The sequence below is a fragment of the Suricata suricatta genome, chromosome 3 (assembly GCF_006229205.1).
Source record: "Suricata suricatta isolate VVHF042 chromosome 3, meerkat_22Aug2017_6uvM2_HiC, whole genome shotgun sequence".
NCBI classification, from domain to species: Eukaryota; Metazoa; Chordata; class Mammalia; order Carnivora; family Herpestidae; genus Suricata; species Suricata suricatta.
Window position 1 is genome coordinate 132,802,009 of NC_043702.1, and position 23,494 is coordinate 132,825,502.

At 43.7% G+C, this 23,494-nt stretch overlaps 1 protein-coding gene across 1 annotated transcript in view; it reads right to left on the bottom strand.

The window, feature by feature from the left end:
- The window catches only part of LAMC1 (laminin subunit gamma 1), a 175,939-nt gene that overhangs the window by 33,785 nt on the left and 118,660 nt on the right, over window positions 1-23,494 (bottom strand). Inside the window, exons 5-8 of the mRNA XM_029933360.1 lie at window positions 9,606-9,910; window positions 5,219-5,349; window positions 3,231-3,397; window positions 365-553 (exon numbers count right to left, since the gene is read on the bottom strand). Coding sequence (XP_029789220.1) covers window positions 365-553; window positions 3,231-3,397; window positions 5,219-5,349; window positions 9,606-9,910 — 792 coding nt within the window. The remainder of the gene's footprint in view (window positions 1-364; window positions 554-3,230; window positions 3,398-5,218; window positions 5,350-9,605; window positions 9,911-23,494) is intronic.

Sequence of the window (23,494 nt, forward strand, 5' to 3'; positions counted from 1 at the left end):
CGCATACTGAGAAAGTTCAGCCCTCTAAGGACTGTAAACTTAACAGTCATTAACATGGAAGAAATCACGAAGCAGCTAACCTTTTACAGTCAAAGTTCAATTTGGTTTCTAGGATCATGTTACTAATTATTTACAAAACCATTACTCAGGTCAACCCAAAGCTTTTATACACACCAGAAAATCATTTGAAAGTTTAACTTGGTTAAACAGAGTGGAGGTGTGTGTGTGGGGGGGGGGGGGTACAATAATGCACACACTTCCATACCTAACCTGTGCAGATGCTTAGAAACAAAGCTTTATTTTCTGGGGAGACAGGGAGCCGTCTTTCAACCCATCAGGCTGAAGCTGACTGCCTGTCACTTACCCACAGGACTACAGTGACACGGAGAGCAGGCTTCATTGTTCCCAAGGCGGAAGAAATTCTCCCGGCACCTCTCACATTTGGCACCATCTGTGTTGCCCTGGCAGTTGGTACAATGGCCACCATGGCCGGTGGACCGATATAGTTCAGGGTCAAAGTAGCATTCCTGTGATCGGCCATTGCAGTCACAGGCTGTTGACCAAAACATACAAGTTAGGTCAGATCCATGTTCCTTTGCCAAACAGCATTTTAAAGACTCTAAGAAAACCAAACCATAATTTCCCATATCCCTACGGCCCAATGGGTGGTAGGATAAGACTGCCCACATATCGCGTTGTTCATTTAAAAACAAAAAGCAGTATGTCAATAAGGGTTTAGGTGGCCATGTTATCAGTTTACTAAGAAATGTTCTTATCAAAAACAATGCCATCAGGGTGTGTGGGTGGCTCTGTTAATTAAGCTCCTGACTCTTGATTTGGCTCAGGTCATGATCCGAGGGTCATAAGATCGAGCTTCCTGTCAAGCTCCACGCTGAGTGTGGAGACTGCTTAAGATTCTCTCTCTCTCCCTCTACTACTCATGCCCTCACTCTTTCACTCTTTCTCTCTCAATAAAATAAAATAAAATTTCTTAAAACAAAACCCCCACAGTGCTACCACAAAATACAATGAATTCCTGTACTTAGAATCTCTAGGCAATTGTTTATATGCATGTTAAAGCCAAGTTAAATTCTAATTTTTCTGAATCCTTATCTTTCATTCAATACCAGCTCCAAAAAAAGGTGCCAATTTATATTTTACCTCAACTTTTCAGGCCTCACATGATTCAAATACATTAAGACACTAACTATCGAAGTGCCAGACTACTTGCAGACCAGGGGAACCTGAGACACGGGGGATGAGTGCCCCTGCCATGGAGGCAGGAATGAAGGGACACCCAGCGTCACTGGACACAGCCGTCCACTAGGGAGCCACGATGCCAACTCTATTCCCTACACGACGCAGCTACATTTTAAGAACACATATATGCAGGCACAGAAATTCCTTATTATATTTCTATTAAGTTTATTTTTAGAATTATTGATTCCACACAAAGTATAGGCAGTATCTTGAGTACTAAATAAAATTTTACTTGAATTCAGATAAAGTTGTTTTAAAAAATGTTTGTGTATATATATATATTTTTTTCACTTCCCCTTCTTTATAATCAGTTTTTTTAAAATAGGATTATACTTGAAAACTTTTTAGAAACTTGAATCACTGGTGCCAAAAATTAGAGTTGTGTCCAGTAGCTTGTGGAGCTCCCTTCCTCTTCTGGGTCTGCTATTTCTCTTCCCTCAAGCCTCGCTAGAGTATCCCACGCACCACACCCCAGCCAAACTCACTCCATCCCCAGCTAAATGGTGTGGTGCTCGGGGACTGTGGAGCAGAACAGCGCCCTGTCTACACTGTCCTAACCCGCGGGTAAAGTAGATGCTGTGTCTCCTTCATCATCAGCTGGTGAGAAGGCAAACCACCAGTTTCCTAGTGGTAAACTAGCAATATGTTGTGTGTTCTTCTCATAATGTTCCTGGATAGACTCACAATGTGACCCTACCATTGAAGAGTATCCTTGTCAAATACACGTGTACATGTATTTAAATGTCACATCTTAGGGACATGTCATTTTTTTCTGTTAAGACCTTTATCCTGTAGCTTCTAACACTAGATATTACAGTTCAGTAAAAGAATAGAAAGTCAAGCAAGTATGTAGGAATTCTAGAGGAGGCTGCAAAATTTATTTTAAAATCTAGGAACTGCTGAGGGAAAAGGAAGATAAGAAAATCTGATACTTGGGCCCCTAGGTGGCTGTCGGTTAACCATCCAACTTGGGCTCAGGTCATGATCTCATGACCCATGTCAGGCTCTGTGCTGACAGCTCGGCCTGGAGCCTGCTTCAGAATCTCTCTCACTTGCTCTCAGAAATAAACTTTAAAAAGAAAAAAATCTGCTCTAGGCAACTAATAGAAGTAGTCATGAGTCAAGATATTGGTCGTTTCTCAAGGTTTCTGCCAATAATTCCAGTGAGTGTGGAGTGTCTTCTTTCTTATTCCTCTATCAAGAGTAGATGATAAATATTTATAAGGTCATAAAAATTATAGCTGCCTTAAAAGTTTCTTATTTTTAAGTCCTTGGCAAATCACAATCACATAGTTTCATGGTTCCCTTCTCCTGAGACCTCTTTCTCTATCTGTTCAAAATAAACCAAGCCATTATGAAGGGATAAACAACGTATAATCTTTTTCATTTTACCTTTTTCTAGAAATACTAGAATCTACTCTTCTTCCCAAAGCCACCCACATTTGCATGGTAGAAATAAGAAAATTCTCCCTATTGTGTTCTTTAGTGAAATAAAGGAAAAATAATTTGAGAAAATAATCTTTTGAATGGCAGTCTTAGTCTAAAAATCAACATACCTGATACATATTAATCAACGATCCTGATTGCTTGAGGAAATGACCATTGGCAGGAAAATATTTTAAATGTGCAGCAAAGAAAAGACTAGAGAAACCAAGTTTTAGAGGAGGCTACACTTGCCCAGTATTTGGACCTAAGCAAAGTCCCAAACCTCGGAGACGCTGCCCCCACCCTGGGGTGTGTTCATGAAGGAAACACAAAACGAGCGGACTTTATATTCATAGCCAATTCTTCATCTAGGATTTTCCTCTGATGTGCGTGTAAGTTTACTGTTCTGTGCTCGCAAATGATGGAAGAAACACTGCCTTTCAGACTTTTCCTTTCAAGGAGGAACAGAAGGAAGTCGCCCATCCCCGCTCCCCCCTCTGGAAGCCCTAAGATCATTTAACAGCTGGAGGCCAAGGGGCACTCACGCAGGCATTCGCCGGCGCTCTCCGCGGTCGCCCGCCTCCACGGCCGGTCATTGAAGAAAGGCAGACACTTTTCACAGTCCACTCCGTAAGTGTTATGTTTACAATTACACACCAGCTTGCCAAATTCGTTCTTTACACACTCGCTTGCATGGCCATTACATTTACACCTGGGAGGAGAACAGACGTTCAAAAACGTGAAAAAGCCACAAAGTCCCAGAAATGGACACAGAAAAATGATGTACATGGAGAACTAAAAGCAACCTCAGAATGTTTTTTAGTTTTGCCACTCAAGACTGTAAACTGAGGAACTAAAGCAAAATTAAGTAATGATTGAGTGTTTAGGTAAGAATTAAAATTAAACAAGCAAAAAAAAAAAATACCCCACCTGTATTTCACTGGAAATGGGGCATTAACCAGACATAAGAAGACCGTCTCTAGCAATTTCTGAGGCCATCTGGAGGATCACTTCCGGAAGCTAGCTGCGCGTGTCAAGGAGCGGCCAAGTGCAGAGGTTAAGCTGAGCACGGACTCCGCGGCCAGGATGCGTGCTTGAAACCCTGCCCCGTGACTTACCAGTGTGACTTAACCTCTGTGCCTCAGCTATAAAATAGGGATGATGAGAATGGGAGCTTCACAGGGTTACTGAGAGGGTCAAGAAGCTGCTTTATTTGTGTGGCTAGGATTGTGCAAACATATTACAAGTCAGTAATTAGGTCAGCTATGATCTGTCATAATGATTTTCCTGATCTGAAGACAGTAAGAGTTCCCTGTGGAACTCTGGTAGCCCAATATGCCCTTGGGTTGTTTGGGGCAAGAATCCCTGAAGGACCCCTTAGAGGCAGGCACAGGTCCACATTAAGGGCTCATGGGAATGTCGTGAGTACTAAGATGCGCGCTGGTGTCTGCTGTGTTCCTCCCTGGCTTCCGTACGGCCACAATCAGTTCCACAGCTCCACTACCACGTCCTAATGCACTCACACCTTTCCCGCACATCTACAGTGTGCCAGCTAAGTCCTAAATTTACATGCCCAGTGCTCCTCTTTCTCCCGACTCCTCTCCTTCACGAATGCACACATTTGGATATCCCCCGTCACCTAAAGTCTTAGATGTCTACACCTCATCATTTCCCTAAATTAACGCATCTTCTTCATTTATTTTATTAATATTACCACCACTCTCCTGACCGTTAAAGCTTAAAATCATCTGTGACTAAAATCCTGATAATTCTTGCTTCACAATGAAATACACCTAAAATGTTCCTTTCCATTCTATGGTCACTACTCTAATGCTACGTATTTGTCACCTAATACCTGGATCACGGCATCATAACAAGAATATAAATTCTCTCAATGACACTCTCCTTTCACCTTGCTTGTAACTAATCTTCTTAACCACTGTTTAGATATCATAGTCCTACTTCAAAAAAGTACAGTTTCTCATTGATTACAGCCTCCATCAGCTTTCACTCCATCTACCCCACAAATTCACCAACGAGGTTTTCCTTACGCCTAATAGGTCCATAATCTCCCAGCCCTAGACTTCTGCTCATGACACGCCCATCCTCCTGAGTCCCACCCACTGATCCTCCTTCCTTATCCAAATTCTACCCGTTCTCCAAGGCCCAGCTTGGTTCCCATCTGCTTCTCTAGCCTAAGAGTTCTCTCTCATTCTCTGACATATGGCCTCTTTTTATCTAAAACGTGTTTAATTTCTTACACGTTCATATACTGCCTGCCCGTTCATTTGTAAGATTCTGAAAAGTCAAGTCCTTTTCAGCAGGTGAATGTCCTATGTTTCCTTGGTGGCTTCAGAGTGCCTGTTGCAGAGCTTTGTGCTGAGTTGCCCAGTAATAATTCAGCAAGTGCGCTGATTTGACAAGGTTTCAGAAATAACAAAATTATTAATTAATATGGTTGTAAGTAAGTTCCTACACTCACTTCTAAACCAAAGCTCCAGTCATTTTCAAAGTTACTTAATAATTTACTTACCTACCACCCACAGCAAAATCAGAGATTGCATAATAGTAGGACTTGAGAACTTTGGGGTCGTTAAACACTTCATCTCCAAAAGTGTTCAGGCGATTGAGTGTGACTCTGATGTCAGTGGCAGTCACCCATTCCTGTGAGGGGAAAAAAGAAAATAAAAAAATAGAAAAAGGTAAAGCAACTGAAGATGAGAGACATATATGCGAAAAGTTCTCTCAATTTTTCTAACAGTTAAAATATCCTGTGACTTATGTCCTCTTCTGGCATTAAATCAGCAATATTGCTCAAGGACTCCCTTAATTTCCTAATATTTTTCTCCTTCTGGATTCTTCCCTTCTTTTGATCTAAGTCGTTATGTCACTTGGAGTCCCAAAAAGCAGGAATAATAATCGTTTCTTTACCAGGCTGCTGAGAGGCTTAAATGAGGTGTAGCATTCAGGAGGTACCTGTACACAGCCCCCTACTCTCTGCCCTGTACCCAGGCCCCGAATCCAGCAGAGAAGCCAGCGCAGAGCTCATGCGGCACCACGGTGGTTTTAGATATGCTGGTACTAGGTACGTCATCATCTCCCTCTCCCTCCAGCCGCAGTCCACTACTGACAGATCTGGGAGAGACATCCAGGTACAAAGTAATCAATCATTATGCTGGCCTGAACCAATCAGATGCAGTTTTGTCCTGACCCTTCTCATAATGTCACTTCTCTGTGAGGCCTTCCCTGGCCACCCAACCAAACGTTGCTGCCCACCCCAACGCTCTATTTTACTCTCTTATCTTACTTATTTTTAAGTTACTTGAGAGAGAGCGCGCACATGCGGAGGAAGGGCAGAGAGAGGAAGAGAAAGAATCCCCCCCACAGGCTCAAACTCACAAACCGTGAGATCATGACCTGAGCTGACTGACATCAAGAGTCAGACACCACCCAGGTGCCCCGTTTTATTTATATGGTCTCTTTCCGCCACCACCATCTTCCCACCTCCTCAATGCCACCACCATTGTCACCACCGCCACCACCAAGATTCTAAGCCTCACAAGGGCAGGACTTAATCTGCTTTGTTTACTACAGTCTCCCCAGTGTTTAACATACAGTAGGTGCTCAAATAACATGTGCTGAGCAAATGAACACATCTGGAGGAACCACAACTGATCAAATTGGCACGTGTACCATAAAGACAGAGGACAAGAATGAAAGTTAAAGCTTTTCCCTATGTTTTATGAGCTCTAAGCCCTTATAATGAATGCCCTTTCATTAAGCTAATTTTAGTCAGATGTTTACATCAATGGTAGACTGTTATAATAATGATTCCAATGAATCATGTCTGCCAGTGTCCACACCCTGCATCGTCCCTTTCCACCCTGATTCTAGGCTGGGGCATGTGACTTGCTTTTGCCCAGGGGACATGAGCCAATGTGACAGAAACAGAAGTCTGATAAGCACTTGTGCTCTGGGATTTACTCTCTCTCTTAGAACATTTCTGCCATCATGTGAGGAAGCCTAGTCTGGTCTCCTTGAAGCTTTAAGGCCCCAGGGAGAGACGAACCCAGCTCCCAGCTGACCTGCCACTGAGGGAACCCAGATCAACATGGAATCAGGAGAAATAATAAATCACGGTCATTTAGAATCATTAAGTTTTGGAGTAGCACACGGCATATGACTGCCAAAGATGCCATTTCCACGGAAACGGCATCAGCAGTGGAGACGTAACAAGCAAGTGTAGGGTGGCAGGGGTCTGTGCTTTCAGAAGGCTCCCCACGAGACTGAGAGGCACACCCCTGATTAAGGAGCGCGGCTTAAACCGTGCCAAACACCTGGCATACAGAGCAACACCGAGGCCTCATAAAAGCTAATCCCTGTGAAGCCTCCAAGTATAATTAGAAAGGAGAAGAGATGATGATTCCACCGCATCCAAACTTGGAGCTCCAATAACAACTCCCACTCACGGCCACAATGCTAGGAATCTTTTAGTCGTCTGTAATGTAAATAGCTGAACGTATCTCTGTGTTTAATGCTTCTTATCTTTCCTCCGAACTTTATCTTTATCACAGTTCCCCTTGAATAAAAGCTTCTCTAGGGTGGGTTTAGGTTACTTTCTTCATAATGGGCATCTTAAAAAGAACAGGCTAGACTTTCTAGGTTTTGAATCCCATTTCTGCTACTTAAAACTGTGCAATTTGGGACAAGTTATTTTACCTGTCCTGAAGCCTCATCTGCAAAATGAAGATAACAAAACTGTCTACCTGTCCTTAAAAAGCGGGGGGGGGCGGCACCTGCATGGCTCACTTGGTTGAGTGTCCAACTCTTGATTTTGACTCAGATCATGATCTTGTGGTTTCATTAATTCAAGCCCCATGTCAGGCTCTGTGCTGAGTGTGGACCTGCTTTGAGACTCTCTTTCTCTCCCTTCCCCCTGCTCATGCACACTCTTTCTCTTTCAACAAATAATAAATAGAATTTAAAAAGTGTCTACCTGTAGAGTTATTATGAGGGTTAAAAGAGTACATAGGGCTAATATATCTCAGGGCTCAGAACACTGCTTGGTACATTATAGCAAGTGCTGCAATAAATGTTGATTATTATAAATTAATATATGCTTAGTATATATTAAGGGTCTCCTCTCCCATCTGGAAGATCACAGCTTCTGGAGAGAGGCACAGGAAGCAATGAGGAGAGAGGGTCATTATCAGCTAAAGTCAAATCAGCTAACCCTCTTGGCAACTGGGTATGAAAACCAGAGCTCTGACATCCAGAGACACATAATGTTTTTGTGTAATGACAGCAACTGACCAAATCGATTACAGATGCCCATAGCATTTTCACCATGTTTAGTCTCATGAGCTCCTATGGCATAAAGAGTAGTAAACATCAGGGGTGCCTGACTGGCTCAGTTTGTAGAGCATGTAACTCTTGATCTCAGGGTCATGAGATCAAGCCCCACATCGAGGGCAGAATTTACTTTAAAAAAAAAAAAAAGAGTAGCAAACATCAGAATTCCTACAGTTGAGGGAACTGCTTCAAGACAGGCTGACAAGGCGTACGGTTAGCACAGGGGCCAGAGAACCATGGTCACGTCAGGTCACTGCTGTTTCCTGCTGACGATACCACTGTCTCTGTAGGACAGTAACATACAATCATCTGTAAAGTGAGACACGACGCTAGCAAACATTTGCTAGTTGCAGCTTAGAAAGTTCGTAGATCACATCTCCACTAGACATTCAGCCTTCTGTCTTTTCATCTATCAAAAGCGGTTGTTCTCCCTAATTTGGAATACATTTTACCACCATTGCAAGAAACATTACTGAAAGGCCTTTGCAAACATACTCACTGCTCACCATAACCTCAGAGTTTACCATGATCAAGATTTACAATCTCCCAGCACACTGCAGAAATATAACAGAAGGGAAGAACTGGACACAGAGAAAATAGATTCTCATCTTTTGCCACCATGCAAAACCATATAACCAATTTATAAACTCTTTGAATAAAGTTCAAAGAGAAAGCGTGAGAAGACACAAAAGCACGAAGCCCAGAAGAATGAGTGGACTCCCTACTTAGACATAGCAACAGCTTTTCATAAAATGTACACGTTATCTGCAAACCCACATCCAGTCTTCTTGTCTCTGTCAATGAATCCAGGCTGTCCCCGTTCAGATGTTAACTTCTGCCACATGGCAGAAGCATCTCCAATTCTGTGTTACAGAGACTCCAAATTATGGTGTATAAGGAATATGTACACAGAATTCATGAGAAAAGAGAAAGCTTTCATTCTTTGTGCTTAAATGGGGAAAAGCTTCTATCTTGATGCTCAGGCACTATACCGTGTGTGCCTGAATTTGTACCTTGTCATGAACACCAGTGCTTTTAGGTGATGAGAAGTTTTTATGACTGACAGAGCCAGACAGACCCAGTCCAAATTTCCTTGCACAATAATGAAGGAAGATGGCGTTCTCACAGATCCCCCTTGTGCGTACTAAAAACATACTTTTCTTTTTGTCACATCAGAGAAGAGATAAGGAAAGATGCAAAAATAATGGGTAGACTCAAATACTCTCTTCAAAAGGTCAGAAGCAAAATGTTTCCACCGTGAGTAAAGAGCCGAGTTCAAACCATTAGGCGCTGAAGAAAATTTCTAAAAGTAGTTGCCCAGGATACGCGGGCACACGCTCAGGGACATAAGAACATCAGCAGGAACAAAACGGCTCTCCTTCCCATACTGAGCGTCGACAGGAGAGCAGGGTGAGATCCACCTGTCCGTCCTGCTGGTTAGATTCCACCCCACCCCCCACCTCTGAAGTGGGACCTCAGCCCCTCACCCCAACACAATCCACCTTCCTGCATCCCGAACGTACACGGAACCACCAACTGGCGGCAAAGCCCACTTCTGGATGCATTACCTGCAGCACAGGGCTGTTGTCGAAGTTGTAGGCACTCGGCCTTCCTTCTAGGGTTGAAAAGGCCACATTGCCCCCGGTGAGAGGGGAAATGTCGCTGAATTCATCTGTGCACAAGGCCTGCTGCTCATCTCCTCCCGTCCTGATGAAGCCGCGGTTTGCCTTCGAGTAGGTGTTCTCGCAGGAGCCGCTGTAGTACTGGTAAGGAATCCAGGGCCCGTCTTCCCGTGTGCGCTTGTAGATGGCGAAGCTCTCCGGGCGGCTGGTGTGGAACTTGAGACGCACGTACGTGATGTCGAAAGCTTTTCCTGTGAGACAAACCCAGAGTTCGCAAGTCATAGGTAGGGAGCCAAGAAATCGCCTCTATTCCCACTTCGCTTTGGAACCTGACGGAGAGAGAATACACACTGCCCTGTGCACCATGGACGAAGAAGGTTCCAGAACACAGGACCCTCTGGCTATGGCCAGCAGGCCATTCTAAACCTGGAAAGAGGGGGCCTTTTCCCTGAGAAATGGCAAGGCATAGTTGGGTTCAGAAGCTGGCAAATAAAAGCTTAAGACATGCATTGTTGAAATTTTGTCTGCCATGAAAAATGGCAGCACTGTACTTCTACTATCAAATAAAAGGAAAACTGAGTAAAAAAGTACATTTATTCTTAATGCTGGTGCTTCCGCGTGAGCAATTTAATTAAACAGAAAAGAAAACTTTTGCTGACTTTCTAGATTTGAATTCTGGAAACTTTCAAGGTATGTAAAAATTCATTCTACTAACTATAAAGCTCCCTCCTGATGCAGGAACACTAGCTTTAGCACTATTCTTCTCCTTATCCACCAAGTTAAGAGAGGAATTTGAGAAAGAAAAGGACAGTAATTAAAGAGATGGGGCAGGGAGTAGGACAGGAATGAAGGGGAAAAAAATTCCTCTAGCAGCTGAATAAAAAGAAGAAAAGGAGAGAGAGAAAAAGAGAAAAGGAGTTTAAAGAAGTTGTTTGAACCAAAGGAGAATATATAAGATCTGAGCGCTGAGCAGGGAAGGCCGGTAAGCGGGAGTTAGCCACCGGGCTGCTCTGCTGTCTCTGGAGGAAGAGCCACCGGGCGACAGCTCCCTGCGGCAGCCAGCGCGTGGTCTGAGGGCTGGGACGCCTTGGCTGCCAGCCGGTGCGCCTTCAGGTGGGTCAAAAAGACAATGTGCAACTGTTTTTAATCACCTTTCATTCACAAATTGGGTCTTTCTCTGAATATTTATCCTCTGCAACCTCCATGCTATAGTGAGGATTACAGACTAGCCAACAAGTGTTGGTTGGGCACGACTACACGTTCAGTCCTACGCCACACACTCTGGGGGAGGGGATGTTGGATATAAAAGGTCCTTGCACTCAAGGAGCCCAGTCTTTCCTCCCCAAGTGAATGAACTCTACAGGAAGGACCATTCGAGGCCTCTCCGCAAAGCCCACAGAGCAGGAACTCCTGCACACATGCAGAAGTGCTGAGGAGACACTTCTGCCTCCCTTTTACCTTCATGTACCTACTCATTCCGGGGGGCAGGTGGAGGGAGGCGGGCAACGGCCATGTGTGGCCCAGACTCTCCCTGGCCCACTCTCCAGCTGCCTGCCTGGGGCCCCTCTCCTGTCCTGCACTCCTTGCAAGGCAGTGAGTCTGCCTGTGCCAGCGAGGCCTGCTGTGGTCCTACTACTAATGTGGGCCTAAGTGGGTGAGTTCAACTGGGCGGGGGGGGGGGGGAGGGAAGCCCACATAAGTCATGTGTCCAGTATTTACCTACAATAAACTAATATGATGAGCCATATCTAGCTATTTCTTCAGTGGTCCAGATCTTAAAAGAGAAGTGTAATTAATTAACTGTCCCCCATATACATGAAACACACATAAAATTTTGAACACAAAGGTGTGTGGCATGATGGAGAGAACACTGGACTGGGCCCGGGGAGACCTGAGCTCAGGTCCTGGCTCCTTCAATGACTAGCTGTTCGATTTCTGCTCCACCACTTTCTCCTCTGCAACAATGAAGGTGATGACCCCTGGGCCCCTCACCTTAAAGGATTGTTGGAAGGTCCAACTAAGATCTTACATATACTTGGTTAATTGTAAAACTATACAAATATAAGGGATTATTATCATAGAGCGTAGAAGAAAATTCCTGAACTAGGATCCTGGGTATGTTCACATGTAAAGGTCTGACTGGACCAGGGACTACCTAGTACAGGCGACAGAGACTATTACACAAACCTGGATCGTCCACCTCAGATGCAGTACAACGTTCTGCCTGGCCACAGGTTACGAAAATCGAGTTTACAACCGTTTTGTTAAAAGAATGAAAATGTAACCTCTATATCTTTACTGTATCAAAAATGTTAAGGTGTGTTCCCTTTGAATGAGGGCTTGGATTTATAATATAGTATCTATGGCATCCCAGAGGTGATCTAAGACATTCCGGAGTGGTAAAACAATTGAGTTCTCTTTAGGACAGGTGGTCTGGGATGTTCAAAGGCTTACTCACTAACCTGTGGATTACAGATTACCCTTGCTTTTCTACTCTCTCTGTCTCCATTTCTGACAGCTCATTGTTCTTTAAACAACCCAACCTGCAGGAGACTGGATCAAAGGAAAGAAGATAAAACGGAGCAGGGAATATTGTGTTCTAGGCTAAAATCTGTATCACAGAGCCACACTCTGAAAGAAACAGGCTTCTGGGCTCACTCTCCCTGCTGCCCCAGACACAGCACCGGGCACTGGGCGGCAGAACGTGTATAAGCAACTTAGTTAGCATTAGACTTTGAAGCAAACTGGTTTGCTGTGCCGGCCACACTCACTGAGCCTTCCTTTCAGAGCTGCCTTTTTCATTCTAACCCACGGCCACAGCTGGAAGAGGAAAAGGGCTCTGTGGCAATCTGTAAAGGAGGCTCACACGTGCCACATGACAAGACAGCCACATGCACTGCCCTCACAGCTAGAGTGAGTCCAGGGGTGGAGGCAGACCACTGCAAGTCCATGTGATGGGTGCTTTGATAGGGGAAGTGCATAAAGTTCTGGGAGCGTGGAGGAAAGTGACCTAACCTGGACTTGCAGGATCAAAAAACATATTCTAAAGGAAGTAACATCGACATCCAGGCCCTAAGGAATGCATTGGAATTACCTAAGCAAACAGAGATCAGTGGTCAAGGCAAATGAAACCGTATGTATGAAAGCCCAGAGAACACAGAGGAGTGCTCACTGAGAATCAGAGTTGTGTAACACAGCGAGAACTGGAGAGAGTGGCGGGAGATGGGCGCCCCAGGAAGGAGAGCAGGCCAGGCCTGAGGCTGTGTTAAAGAGCAACTTCAACCTAAGGGCCATGGTGAGCTGCTGAAGGATTCAGACCAGGAAATACATGATCAGATTGGACTTTCAGAAAGATGGCCCTGGCCACTGGGTAGAGATTAGGTTGGAAGGGGCACAACTGAGGTCGTTAAGAAGATGTGGCAATAATCCTGGAGGGATGATAGTGGCTGAACTAAAAATAGGGGCAGCTGAAATGGAGAGAAAGGAGTGGATTTTGGTGAGATGTAGGAAGCAGACCTCGGTAGTAACTTGGTATCTAATGGAGGGCAAGGGGGAGCGGGAGCCAGCTCTGAAAGCCTCCTCTACTTTTACTCTACTGACATGTCGTTTAACTGTCAAAGCTTCCTTTCCAGAAATAAGGTAGAAGGACTAAAAATAACATTCAGTTTTCTAATTTACAAACAAGTAGATGGAGGGCAGAGCCCCCCCACTGAAATAGAGGACAGAAGAGGTTAAGCAGGACTGGAGGCAGGGGTGGAGGGCAGGATGGGGACATGAGTTCAATTCTGGATGTACTACTTTTGAGGTGTCTGTGGGTCCTAAACAAGAGGAAATGTCTAGTATGGAGTTGGATGGGAGTGGTCTGAAAGCCCGAGAGAGACATCTGAGTTAGATGTACAGATTAGCATGTAGATGGACAGTGAAGGTTGTGTATGGCTGAGACCAACCAAGCAAGTGTGCTGAGTGAGAAGAGAGCTGACTTTTGAGATCACTCTCCAGAGCACCAACATTTAAAGCACAGACAGCAGAGGTCAGGACTACAGAGGAGGCTGTGAGGCCAGAGAGGAAGGCAAGTAGAGCACAAGTATCATGGAAGCCAAGAAGGTTTGAGGAAGAAATAATCACTGGTGTTAAAATATGCTGAGAGTCATGGAAGACAATGCCTGAGATGTCCAGTAGCTTCAAGCTACAAACGGGTCCAGGCTGTCCTCCGGGACCAGAGTCCTGTGGGCAGGGTGGGTGGGACTGAAGATGAATTGCAGATATGAGGCAGTGAGGAAGACACAATGGGTGTAGTCAATCTGCTATGGCCTCTGGCAAAAGGGGGAGGGGGCGGAGAACAAGAAGACAATAGTGGGATGGGATATAGGGTCAAGGAAGACGGTTCTTTGGTTTTCTTAGATAGGAGATATGAGGTTGTATTTTATGCTTTGTTGGTGAAGTCAGCAGAAAGGGAGACTGAAAGTCAAAACAAGGCTGGGAAATTAGAATGGGATTCTGTGCTACTGAGGGAACTAGCTCCAGACAGGAGAAAGCCTGCACCCTTACTTTCCCTCACCTCACCCCTCTTACCGCACCCCCTCAACCCCCTTGCTATGTGGGAGCATTTGCAAGTGATTGAGAAGGTTTAAAGAATGTAAGTTGAAAGATTTCTGATGACTTTGTTTTTTCGGTGCAGTGAAAATCAGGGGAGTTTCTCAATCTGCTAAGTGGTTGAGAGCAAAGCCAGTGGGGAATATCTGAAGAGAGGGCAGAGCCCAGCAGACAGAGTGGGCTAGAGGAGAAGGCGGCTTGCGGGGCGGACACAGGGCTGCCAAGAACAGGGTGCAGACTTCGCACAGAGATCTCTGTGGGTGCGATTTTCTACAGCCACTTCACACCCCCTTTATGGATAATAAGAAAGGGGGACTGAAATTACACCAAGGAACTTGGAATCTAATCTGAACATATAAGGAAGCAAATACCGAAAATGGAGAAGAGTCAAGGCCTGAGTTATTGATCCACAATTACCTGTAGTCATGGATAACCAAAGACTGGGACACTAAGGAGCTGGCTTTCATTCCACTAAACAGTGGCAGGGAGACCTGTCCTGTGCGCTCGCTCGCTCCCTCTCCCCCACCTACCTCCCTACTCTGTCTCCATTCCGCTCATTTCACAGTGGACAAAATAAAAAGGTCTAGTTAATTGGTAGATAAATAAGACACAGGACCAGGTCTCCTGATTTCTAGTCCAGTGACAGCTTCTCTACTATTTTTACACTGAGGGAGCATGCCAAAATAGGCAGTATGACTTTAAGGTAAAGAGGCCAAGCCAAACAATTAAATTCAGTAAGTAGACGTCTGGAAAGTATTCCAGCAACTATACAACTAGAACATCCCTCCCCCCCATCAACTCACCTCACGTTCTTGCGCATGAAGACTAACCAGAGATATACACACCCTCAAGAAAATATTTAGCTTCCGAATGTCCTACTGCTTTTCCCCCTCCCCCTGCCACATTCCTTCCATAAACAAAAAGACTCGAGTACAGATGTTTAGAATGAGGCACACAAAATTAACTATCACTTCCTGCTCTGATTCCTACAGTTCAGGCTGGCTGAGGGAATGAGAGAAGGGGAGGGGGTGCGTCTGAACAATGAGAATCCAGCCTTTGTTCAGGCAGGGCCAAGCCAAGGAATTCTGCTTAAGCCTCCTACGTGGTTAAGTATTTCTAATCTCTCCGAGTAGGGGAGAAACCCTTCCTGTCTTAGAATTGGATTCAAGTACTGACTGCTGGGGAACATAAATGCCTCTCTGTTATGCGCAGCTCAGAAGAATTCCATGAGGGTCTTGTGAAACAGCCCCCTTTACCGTGAGGTAATGAATGACAATGGCTATATAGAATTTTCCAAAACTTCAAAATGCCCTTCCGTGGCCTGAATTCAACGAGGAAAACTGGTTCATTCTAAAGTATCAAATTAGGAGTCACTGATACACTGTTGTTCCTCCATGCTAACACCTCAGAACCAGAAAGTGACTGTCCTCCTTAAAGTCACCCTGGACCTTAGGACTGTACCACTTTAGCAAGGCTGTGGTGCCTAAAGTCGATCTGAGATGGCGGATGCTTAGGCTACTAAATGGGATTCTCCAAACAGTTAACACAAACAGTAGGTCACAGAAGGCAACTCTTTGAAAACGTTTTTATTTTTGTTGTCTCACTGCTGGCTGAAATCAGTTCCCAGGACAACGTGTACAGCTGCGGACCAGCTGTTCTTGCTCCACCTCAGCAGACGGATTGCACAAATACAGCCTGACCCATCAAGATGACCCAGGGCCAAGTGACCGCTCAGTGTGGGACCCTCAAGTGGACACAGATGGGTGATCAGAACGCATAAAGAGGGACAGTCACACATAGAATGTGTGGAGGTGAGATGGCACACGGAGTGCATGCCAAGTGCTGGAAAACTCAGGCCTAACTGCCTGTTGAAGGGCTAGTTTCTATCGGCTGAAACTCACCCTCAAAATAGATGATTTTAAAAAACTTATTAGCCCATTTCTTTCCCTTAAATTCCAGTGCTCCTTTTTCATGCCCTCTCTCATCAATCAGCTGAATGCCAACAGTGCAAGGGGACAATTCTGTGCAAGGCACATCTAAATCAGCACAAGTTACAGTCGAGGAACAGTAACCTCCAGAGCTTTGTATAAGACAGTCATTTAAAATTGAATTTATTGAGGCAAAAGCAATGGAATTTACAATTTGAGAAAGCATCCCTATCACATGAATAAGCAAGTAGCTTCAATAGTGCAAATTTCCTGAACACACGCGATGAGCACTTCCTATCATGCATGTGCCACTGTCCCTACAGATTCGTGCTCAGCTTAGTGGTGCTGGGCCGTGGAGTTTCAGTCCCCAATGTACAAAGTAGGTAGATAAAGGAGCAGAGAATATAATCATTTCAGAATTCTTTTAAAAACTAAAATTCTTTACCAACCACTATCTACAAAAGTAAGGCTGTGGCTCTAACAATGGAACTAAGGGGGAAAACAGAAGTTTTGAAGTTGACTCGCATGATTTGGGGGAAGATAAACCCATAATCTCTTAGGGAACTACACGTTTCCATAAAGTACCAATTTAAAGTTTAAGCCAAAAACAACAGTTTTACTCTCTCCCTACTACTAACCTCACAAACCACTGGTAACTTGGTGCTATTGCTGAGTAAGACCATGGCACCAACCTAGTACAGCAATCCTCAAAAACTAAAATTTTCTGCTTGTATTACCCAGCTGCAATACCTGAAAAATGCCCTATATGTTGTAGCAAATTAAATGGTCAAAAGTGATTTGGCTTAGCACATTTGTTAAACATGAGATCATCGGACGGCCGCTGTGTGAACAGAGAGGGTTCTTAACACTAGAATAGCAAATAGTCTTGAAAAGTACTTTCAAATAGGTGCAAATTATTATTGGAGGTCACAGATATTTTCTATCATCTAGACATACAAGAAATTTATCTTAATTTATATCTTTATCATTTTATTTGAAACTTTCACCAAAAGAAACAAAATTCCCAAGTAAAACTGCACTCCTAGAACTGGGCATATGCCTTATTAACCCAAAGTTCATGTTTCCAAGACTCAGTACCAACCCTAATTCAGGCTAGTGGGTCACAAGCATGCCTGAAATCCTTGAGCCAAGCTAAAGGAATGAAGCCAGCATTTACTCCCACTCAGCCAGGCTGAGGCAAAAAATCCACTCAGCTGAACAATAGAGTTCTAACTACTAGGAAATGACTGACATGCGGAATTTAATGGAGTCACATAAAGAAAATAAAGAAGTTAATTCTAATACTAAGGAAACAGAAATAAAGAGGCAATGAAATATAAGCTGCATGAAACCAATACTTTAAAAATGTCTAATTATTAAGTTATGAAAAAAAAAGACACCATAGTTTTATGGGAAGCTATTTCTTATTCTATGATATCAGCACACTATTACGAATTGACTAATTTTTGTCTTTTATCATCAGAAGAATACAGAATAGTAAAAGAATAGTGAGAAAATCTGATCGACTAAGACTAAGATCGACTCTGATAAACCCTCCACCCCCCAAGTCACAGAAAGTTGACCGTGTACTTTTATTTATTTAACAACTATTTGCTAGGTGAATTTAAGTGAAAGTCCATTAAGCTATTTAGAACCCTCAATCCTTCATTTTGCTACCATGTCTTTTACTTTCTAGTTTAATTCTTAATAAACCTGGCCCCTTCTTTCCCTAGATCATACACTACAAGTACCATAAAATACGTTAAATACCAAAGTATCTTTCTCAGTTTTCACAATTGCTTAATTTCCATTGGTTCAAGGATAAGAGCCAAACTGCTCTTGATAATTCCAAGTCCATTTATCAACAAGTGTTTACTGGGCACCTACTGTGGTGTGTTCTAGGTATGGGGTAGGGCAGAGACAGACAAGGCCCCAACTTGTAGGGCCGATAGCACAGTAGGGAGTGAAGTAGGTAAGGGATAGGTAACAATCACAAATCAAAACAAAAACGTAATGCATTATATGATCAATGACACAGTGAAGAACAAGGTGGAGATGGATATCATAGGGGAGAAGTACCATTTAATACAGTCACCAGAGTCAGCTTCACTGACGTGGATAAGGTGACATTTCAGGAGAACGAAGAGATGAAGCAGACATCTCGGGGAGAGCATTCTAGGAAGGACAAATGCACACATGCCCGAGGCAGAAGCATGCTGGCAGGTTCCGGGGAACGGTGAGGAGGCCAGTGTGGCTGACGTAGGAGTGGAAAAGAAGAAAGTATAGGGGATGAGGCCAGAGAAACTGCCGGGAGGGAGGGATGGCCAATCATGTAGGCCTTGTAGGCCACTGTAAGGCCTGGGCTTCCACTTTGAAAGAGATGAAAACCCACTGGAGGATCTTGTCCAAGCCAGTTACATGACCTGACTGGTATTTTAAAAGGATCATTCGGGTTGTTTTATTGACAAAAGACGATAGAGGGGACCACAGAGAGACAAGCAGGCTAATGAAGGGATTTTTACAATCACCAGGCACAAGATAATGGTAGGTTGGTCCATGCTGGGAGCAGTGAGTGGTGATCAGATTCTGGCCACATTTTGAGGGTAGAGTGAATCAGTTCTACTGGTGGATTGCATGTAGGGTGTAAGGTGTGGTGGAAGCAATTAGAAAGATGACGATGCCATTTATTGAGTGAAGAATATGGCAGTAACAGGTGTGGGGATGGGGAGCAAGAAAATTAGGAATTCAGCTCTGGATATTTTTAGATACTTATAAAACTTCAGTGGATGTTAAGTTGACAATATATAAGTCTGAGGTTCAGAAAAGCTCCAAGCAAGAGACAGAAATCTGAAAGTCACCACCATACAGATAGTATTGAAGACCATGGGGTTAGATAAAAACACCTAAGGAATAGATATAGATGAGAGGTACCGAACAGGGCCTTGAGACATACTAACTTTCAGAGGTGGGGGGAGAAAGGAAAGACCCAGCAGAGAAAACTCAAAGAGGACCAGCCACTGAAGCAGAAAAAAAATCAACAGAATAGAATTTCAGTGGCCAAGTTTTTTTAATTTTTCCATCTTTTTAAAAAATTTAAATCCAAATTTATTAACATATAGTGTAATAATGATTTCAGGAATCGCATTTAGTGACTCATCACTTACATAAAACACCCAGTACTTATCCCAACAAGTGCCCTCCTTAATGCCGATCTCCCATTCAGCCCATCCCCACACCAACACCCCACCAGCAACCCTGTTTGTTCTCGGTATTTAAGAGGCTCTTATGGTTTGTTTCTGTCTCTGTTTTTATCTTATTTTTGCTTCCCATCCCCTATTTCATCTGTTTTTTCTCCCCTTAAATTCTACAAATGAGTGAAAACAGGGTATTTGTCTTTCTCTGACTCATTTCACTTAGCATAAGACACTCTAGTTCGATCCACATTGTTGCAAATGCCAAGATTTTATTCTTTTTGATCGCTGAGTAATATCCCATTGTTTATATATATCACATCTTTATCCATTCATCAGGCAATGGACATTTGGGTTCTTTCCGTACTTTGGCTATTGTTGATAGCAATGCTGTAAACATTGGGATGCATGTTTGGAATCAGCATTTTTGTATCCTCTGCATCTATACCTAGGAATGCAATTGCTGGGTTGTAGGGTAGTTCTTTTTTTAACTTTTTGAGGAATCTCCATACTGTTTTCCAGAGTGGCTGCACCAGTTTGCATTCCTACCAGCAAAAGGGTTCCTCTTTCCCCACATCCTCACCAGAGACCAAGTCTTAAAAAATGTTTTAAGAAGAAAATGGCCAAAAGAGTCAAATACTCTGAAAAGACCGAGAAAGATGAAGACTGAGCCATTGGTCACTGGATCTGACCATCTGGAGGTTTACTGCTGCCCTTGACAACAACTGGTGTGGTTGAGAACGAGTGTGCACATTCATGTGTGAGTGTGTGTGTGTATGTGTTTGTTGGGGGGGGGCTTCCAGGGATTAGAGACAGCTAATAAGGACAATTTTCTAAGTAATTTTGCTATAGAGAAATAAGGTGGTAGGTGGAGGAGAGAAGAAGGGGTTCAAGAGGAAATTGTTTTTTAAGGTGGGAAGACAGGATGTGTTATCTCGACAGGAATGATCCATTGCAGCAGCTGAGTTTACATTTAAGTAGCGCGGCTCTTCCCTGGTGTAAACGAGTGAGTGTGTGAAAAAGGGACCCATTTTGGTCCATAATAAAGTTCTCTGAGACTTCTCTAAGATTTCCCTCCAGAAAGAAGAAATAATGGAATGAACAAGGGTTACTCAAAGTACCTAGATTAAAAAGTTATCTGGTACCCCCCAAACCACAGACGCTCTGGAAGGCTGCTCCCCACCCGAGCCAGCCCACGTCTAATCTTTCCTGCTTTCCCCAAATCTGGTCCGTGATAAGGACCAACTGCCTGTCAGAATCACCTGGGAAACTTCTGGAATAAAAATGCAAGTTGTTGAGCCTCATGTCTGGAGGTTCCATTTTTAGAGATTCTGGGTGAGTTCCCCATATCTGTATTTTTGAAAGCAACCTGGTGAGTTTTTATGTACGGTTCCATTTGAGAAGTACTGCCCTACTGTAAACTCTTCTTCATCTTGGTTCTCATCTTTCAAAGATTTAGGTAGGAAAGGAGTTCTGAACTTTGTGCTGCAAAGCAGAATGAATGCAGGCACTCATGAGTGGTGACTCTGATTTCCACATGTCAGTACTTCAAGGGGAAATTTACTGCAACTGCTGACAACGCAGGCATGAGCCGTGAGCCAGAATAATAGCCATCGTTCTTAGGACACGTTCAGATGTTAAACTCCCAGGGCTTGCTCACCTCACATCTGAGGAGGCTGGGTGACTGGACCAGTTGAGCCCAAACCCCCCAACATTGTTCTCCATGCCAGTTTCCTGCCCCTCAACTTGCATCCTCAAGGCCCTATTTCCCAGGCACATGGAAAGATACGTTTCTATTTTGAGAAAACTCACCTACTGCTAGGGGTTTTGCAGTGTTGTTCTTTCCATGCAGATACAGATCAAGATTCCCTGTAAACTAAATTCCCTATTCCTTATCCCCTCTGGCTTCTCTACTTCTTCCTTCCTCTTCTCCACGATTACTAATACTTAATAAAATGATATGAAACCAACAGCAATTCTAATGGCAAGAAACAAATCTGGAAGCAAAGAATTAATTTCTGCTTTGGTACATTCAAAAAGATAAGAAAACACATTTTCTTCATTGTTTAAAAACCCAGAAATTGTTTAACCCTAGTCTGCATCAGGTAATGTTGGCATTTTCAGGGAAGGTGTTACATTCTGTTGGTTAAAGGCCAGTGTAGAAATATTTACTTTTCAGAGAAAAAATTTCAGGTGTTAAAAAAAATAGATATTATATATACACACACACACACGTGTACATGTATATAAAATCATATAGTAATAATTATCTGCGTATATACACACACACACACACACACACACACACACATTAAGGGGGGGCCTAAGTGCAAAGCACCAGGACTTCATATTAGTATTGGAGTGTGGGAGAGGAGCAGGGGGACGGGAAGAGAAAAAGGGAGGGAGAGAAAAGGGGGAGACGGAGATTGAGGAATTCTAAGAACACTAAAAATCCAGACTTGACATTCTTTAACTTTTAATATTTATTTATTTTTGAGAGAAAGAGCACAAGAGGGGGAGGAGCAGAGAAAGAGGGAGACATAGACTCCAAAGCAGGCTCCAGGCTATGAGCTGTTAGCACAGAGCCCAATGCGGGTCTCAAACTCATGAATGACCTGTGAAATCCTGGCCTGAGCCAAAGTCAGACACTTAGCCGAATGAGCCACCCAGGCACCCAGATATTCCAGATTTTAAATACCCTCACAACATTCACATCTCATCTTTAGGGAGTGTGTTCTTTTTTCATTTTAGAAATACTTTGAGGTCACTGATCACGTCTCCTTCCAGACCTGAGCCCAACATTGACAAACTATATAGCCTGCAGACTGAAATCTACCCAACCACCTATTTTGTAAATAGTTTTACTGGAACAAAGTGACGCCCATTCATTGCACTTTGTCTATGTCTGCTTTCTGGCCACAAGGGCAGAGGTGAGCAACTGTGAAAGAGAATGCATAGCCTACAACATTTACTATGTGGCCTTTCAAAGAGAACACTTGCCAATCCTGATCTAAGAAATCAAAGGCCAGAAGAACAATGATTTCTATTAAAATCTCTTCTTCCTCTTTTCTGCAGGGCATACTCTTTTTAAAATTTGGTCCAAGGAAAACTGAATTTTTCCTCTATTGCCACAAAAATATGAAGAAAGTTTATTCTGAAATTTTACAAGATTAGCAACAATTCTAATACATCTGATATAAAAAGTACTTATTACTCATAGGGAAAAAAAAAAGTGCCACCATTTCCTTCCTGGCAAATGAACAGGTAAAAAGATGAGCAGTTAAAAGATGAGGGGATGGAGATGTAATTCATTTTGGAAATCACATCTGTAATAACCTTTAGCCCTTGTACGGCTCACAAAATAAATCAGCCAAGCAGAAGGACAGAGGAGAGGGTGGTGCGGGGGAGCAGCACCGCGTTTCCAGGGGTGGAGCACTTCCCAAGTAGGGGCTTCATGAGCAGTAACAGCAGTGAAAGGAGGGAAATGGAGAAATCTGCTCAAACAGCAACTGTCGCTGGGACAGCAGGAAAAATGACATGTTGATAACTGCAAATAAAGTGGAAAATGCGAGCAGATCCCATTTAGATCTCTGTGCGGACCTCCCTCCATTGTCCTCTGGATTGGAATTCAGTCCTTCACACTGGCCTCCTTGTACTTCTGCCCTTCTGAGCGGATGGACAATTTACATCATGAAAATGCTCTGCCAGTTGGCCCCCTCTCCACAAGTGACTGATTGTGAGCAGATGCCTTCATAAGAGAAGTATAAACGAATACCCCCTTCATTTTTCATTCACCCACCCTCTTCGCAGTAGAATGGAAATGTACACCCAACACACTATCTTTTAGAGAGCAAAGTTTGTGCTCCTTCCCGTCCCTTCATCTCTTGTGGGCTGTGTTTGAACTTGCTGTCACGTTCCTGATTAAACTGTGCAGCCCACCAAATATCCAACATATGCAATCTCCCTAGATTAAAAAGACTTTTTTAAATGTTTGTTTATTTTTAGGAGGGAGAGAGGGTGAGAGAGGAGAGAGGGTGAGAGAGGAGAGAGAGAGGAGAGAGAGGAGAGAGGGTGAGAGAGGAGAGAGGGTGAGAGAGGAGAGAGGGTGAGAGAGGAGAGAGAG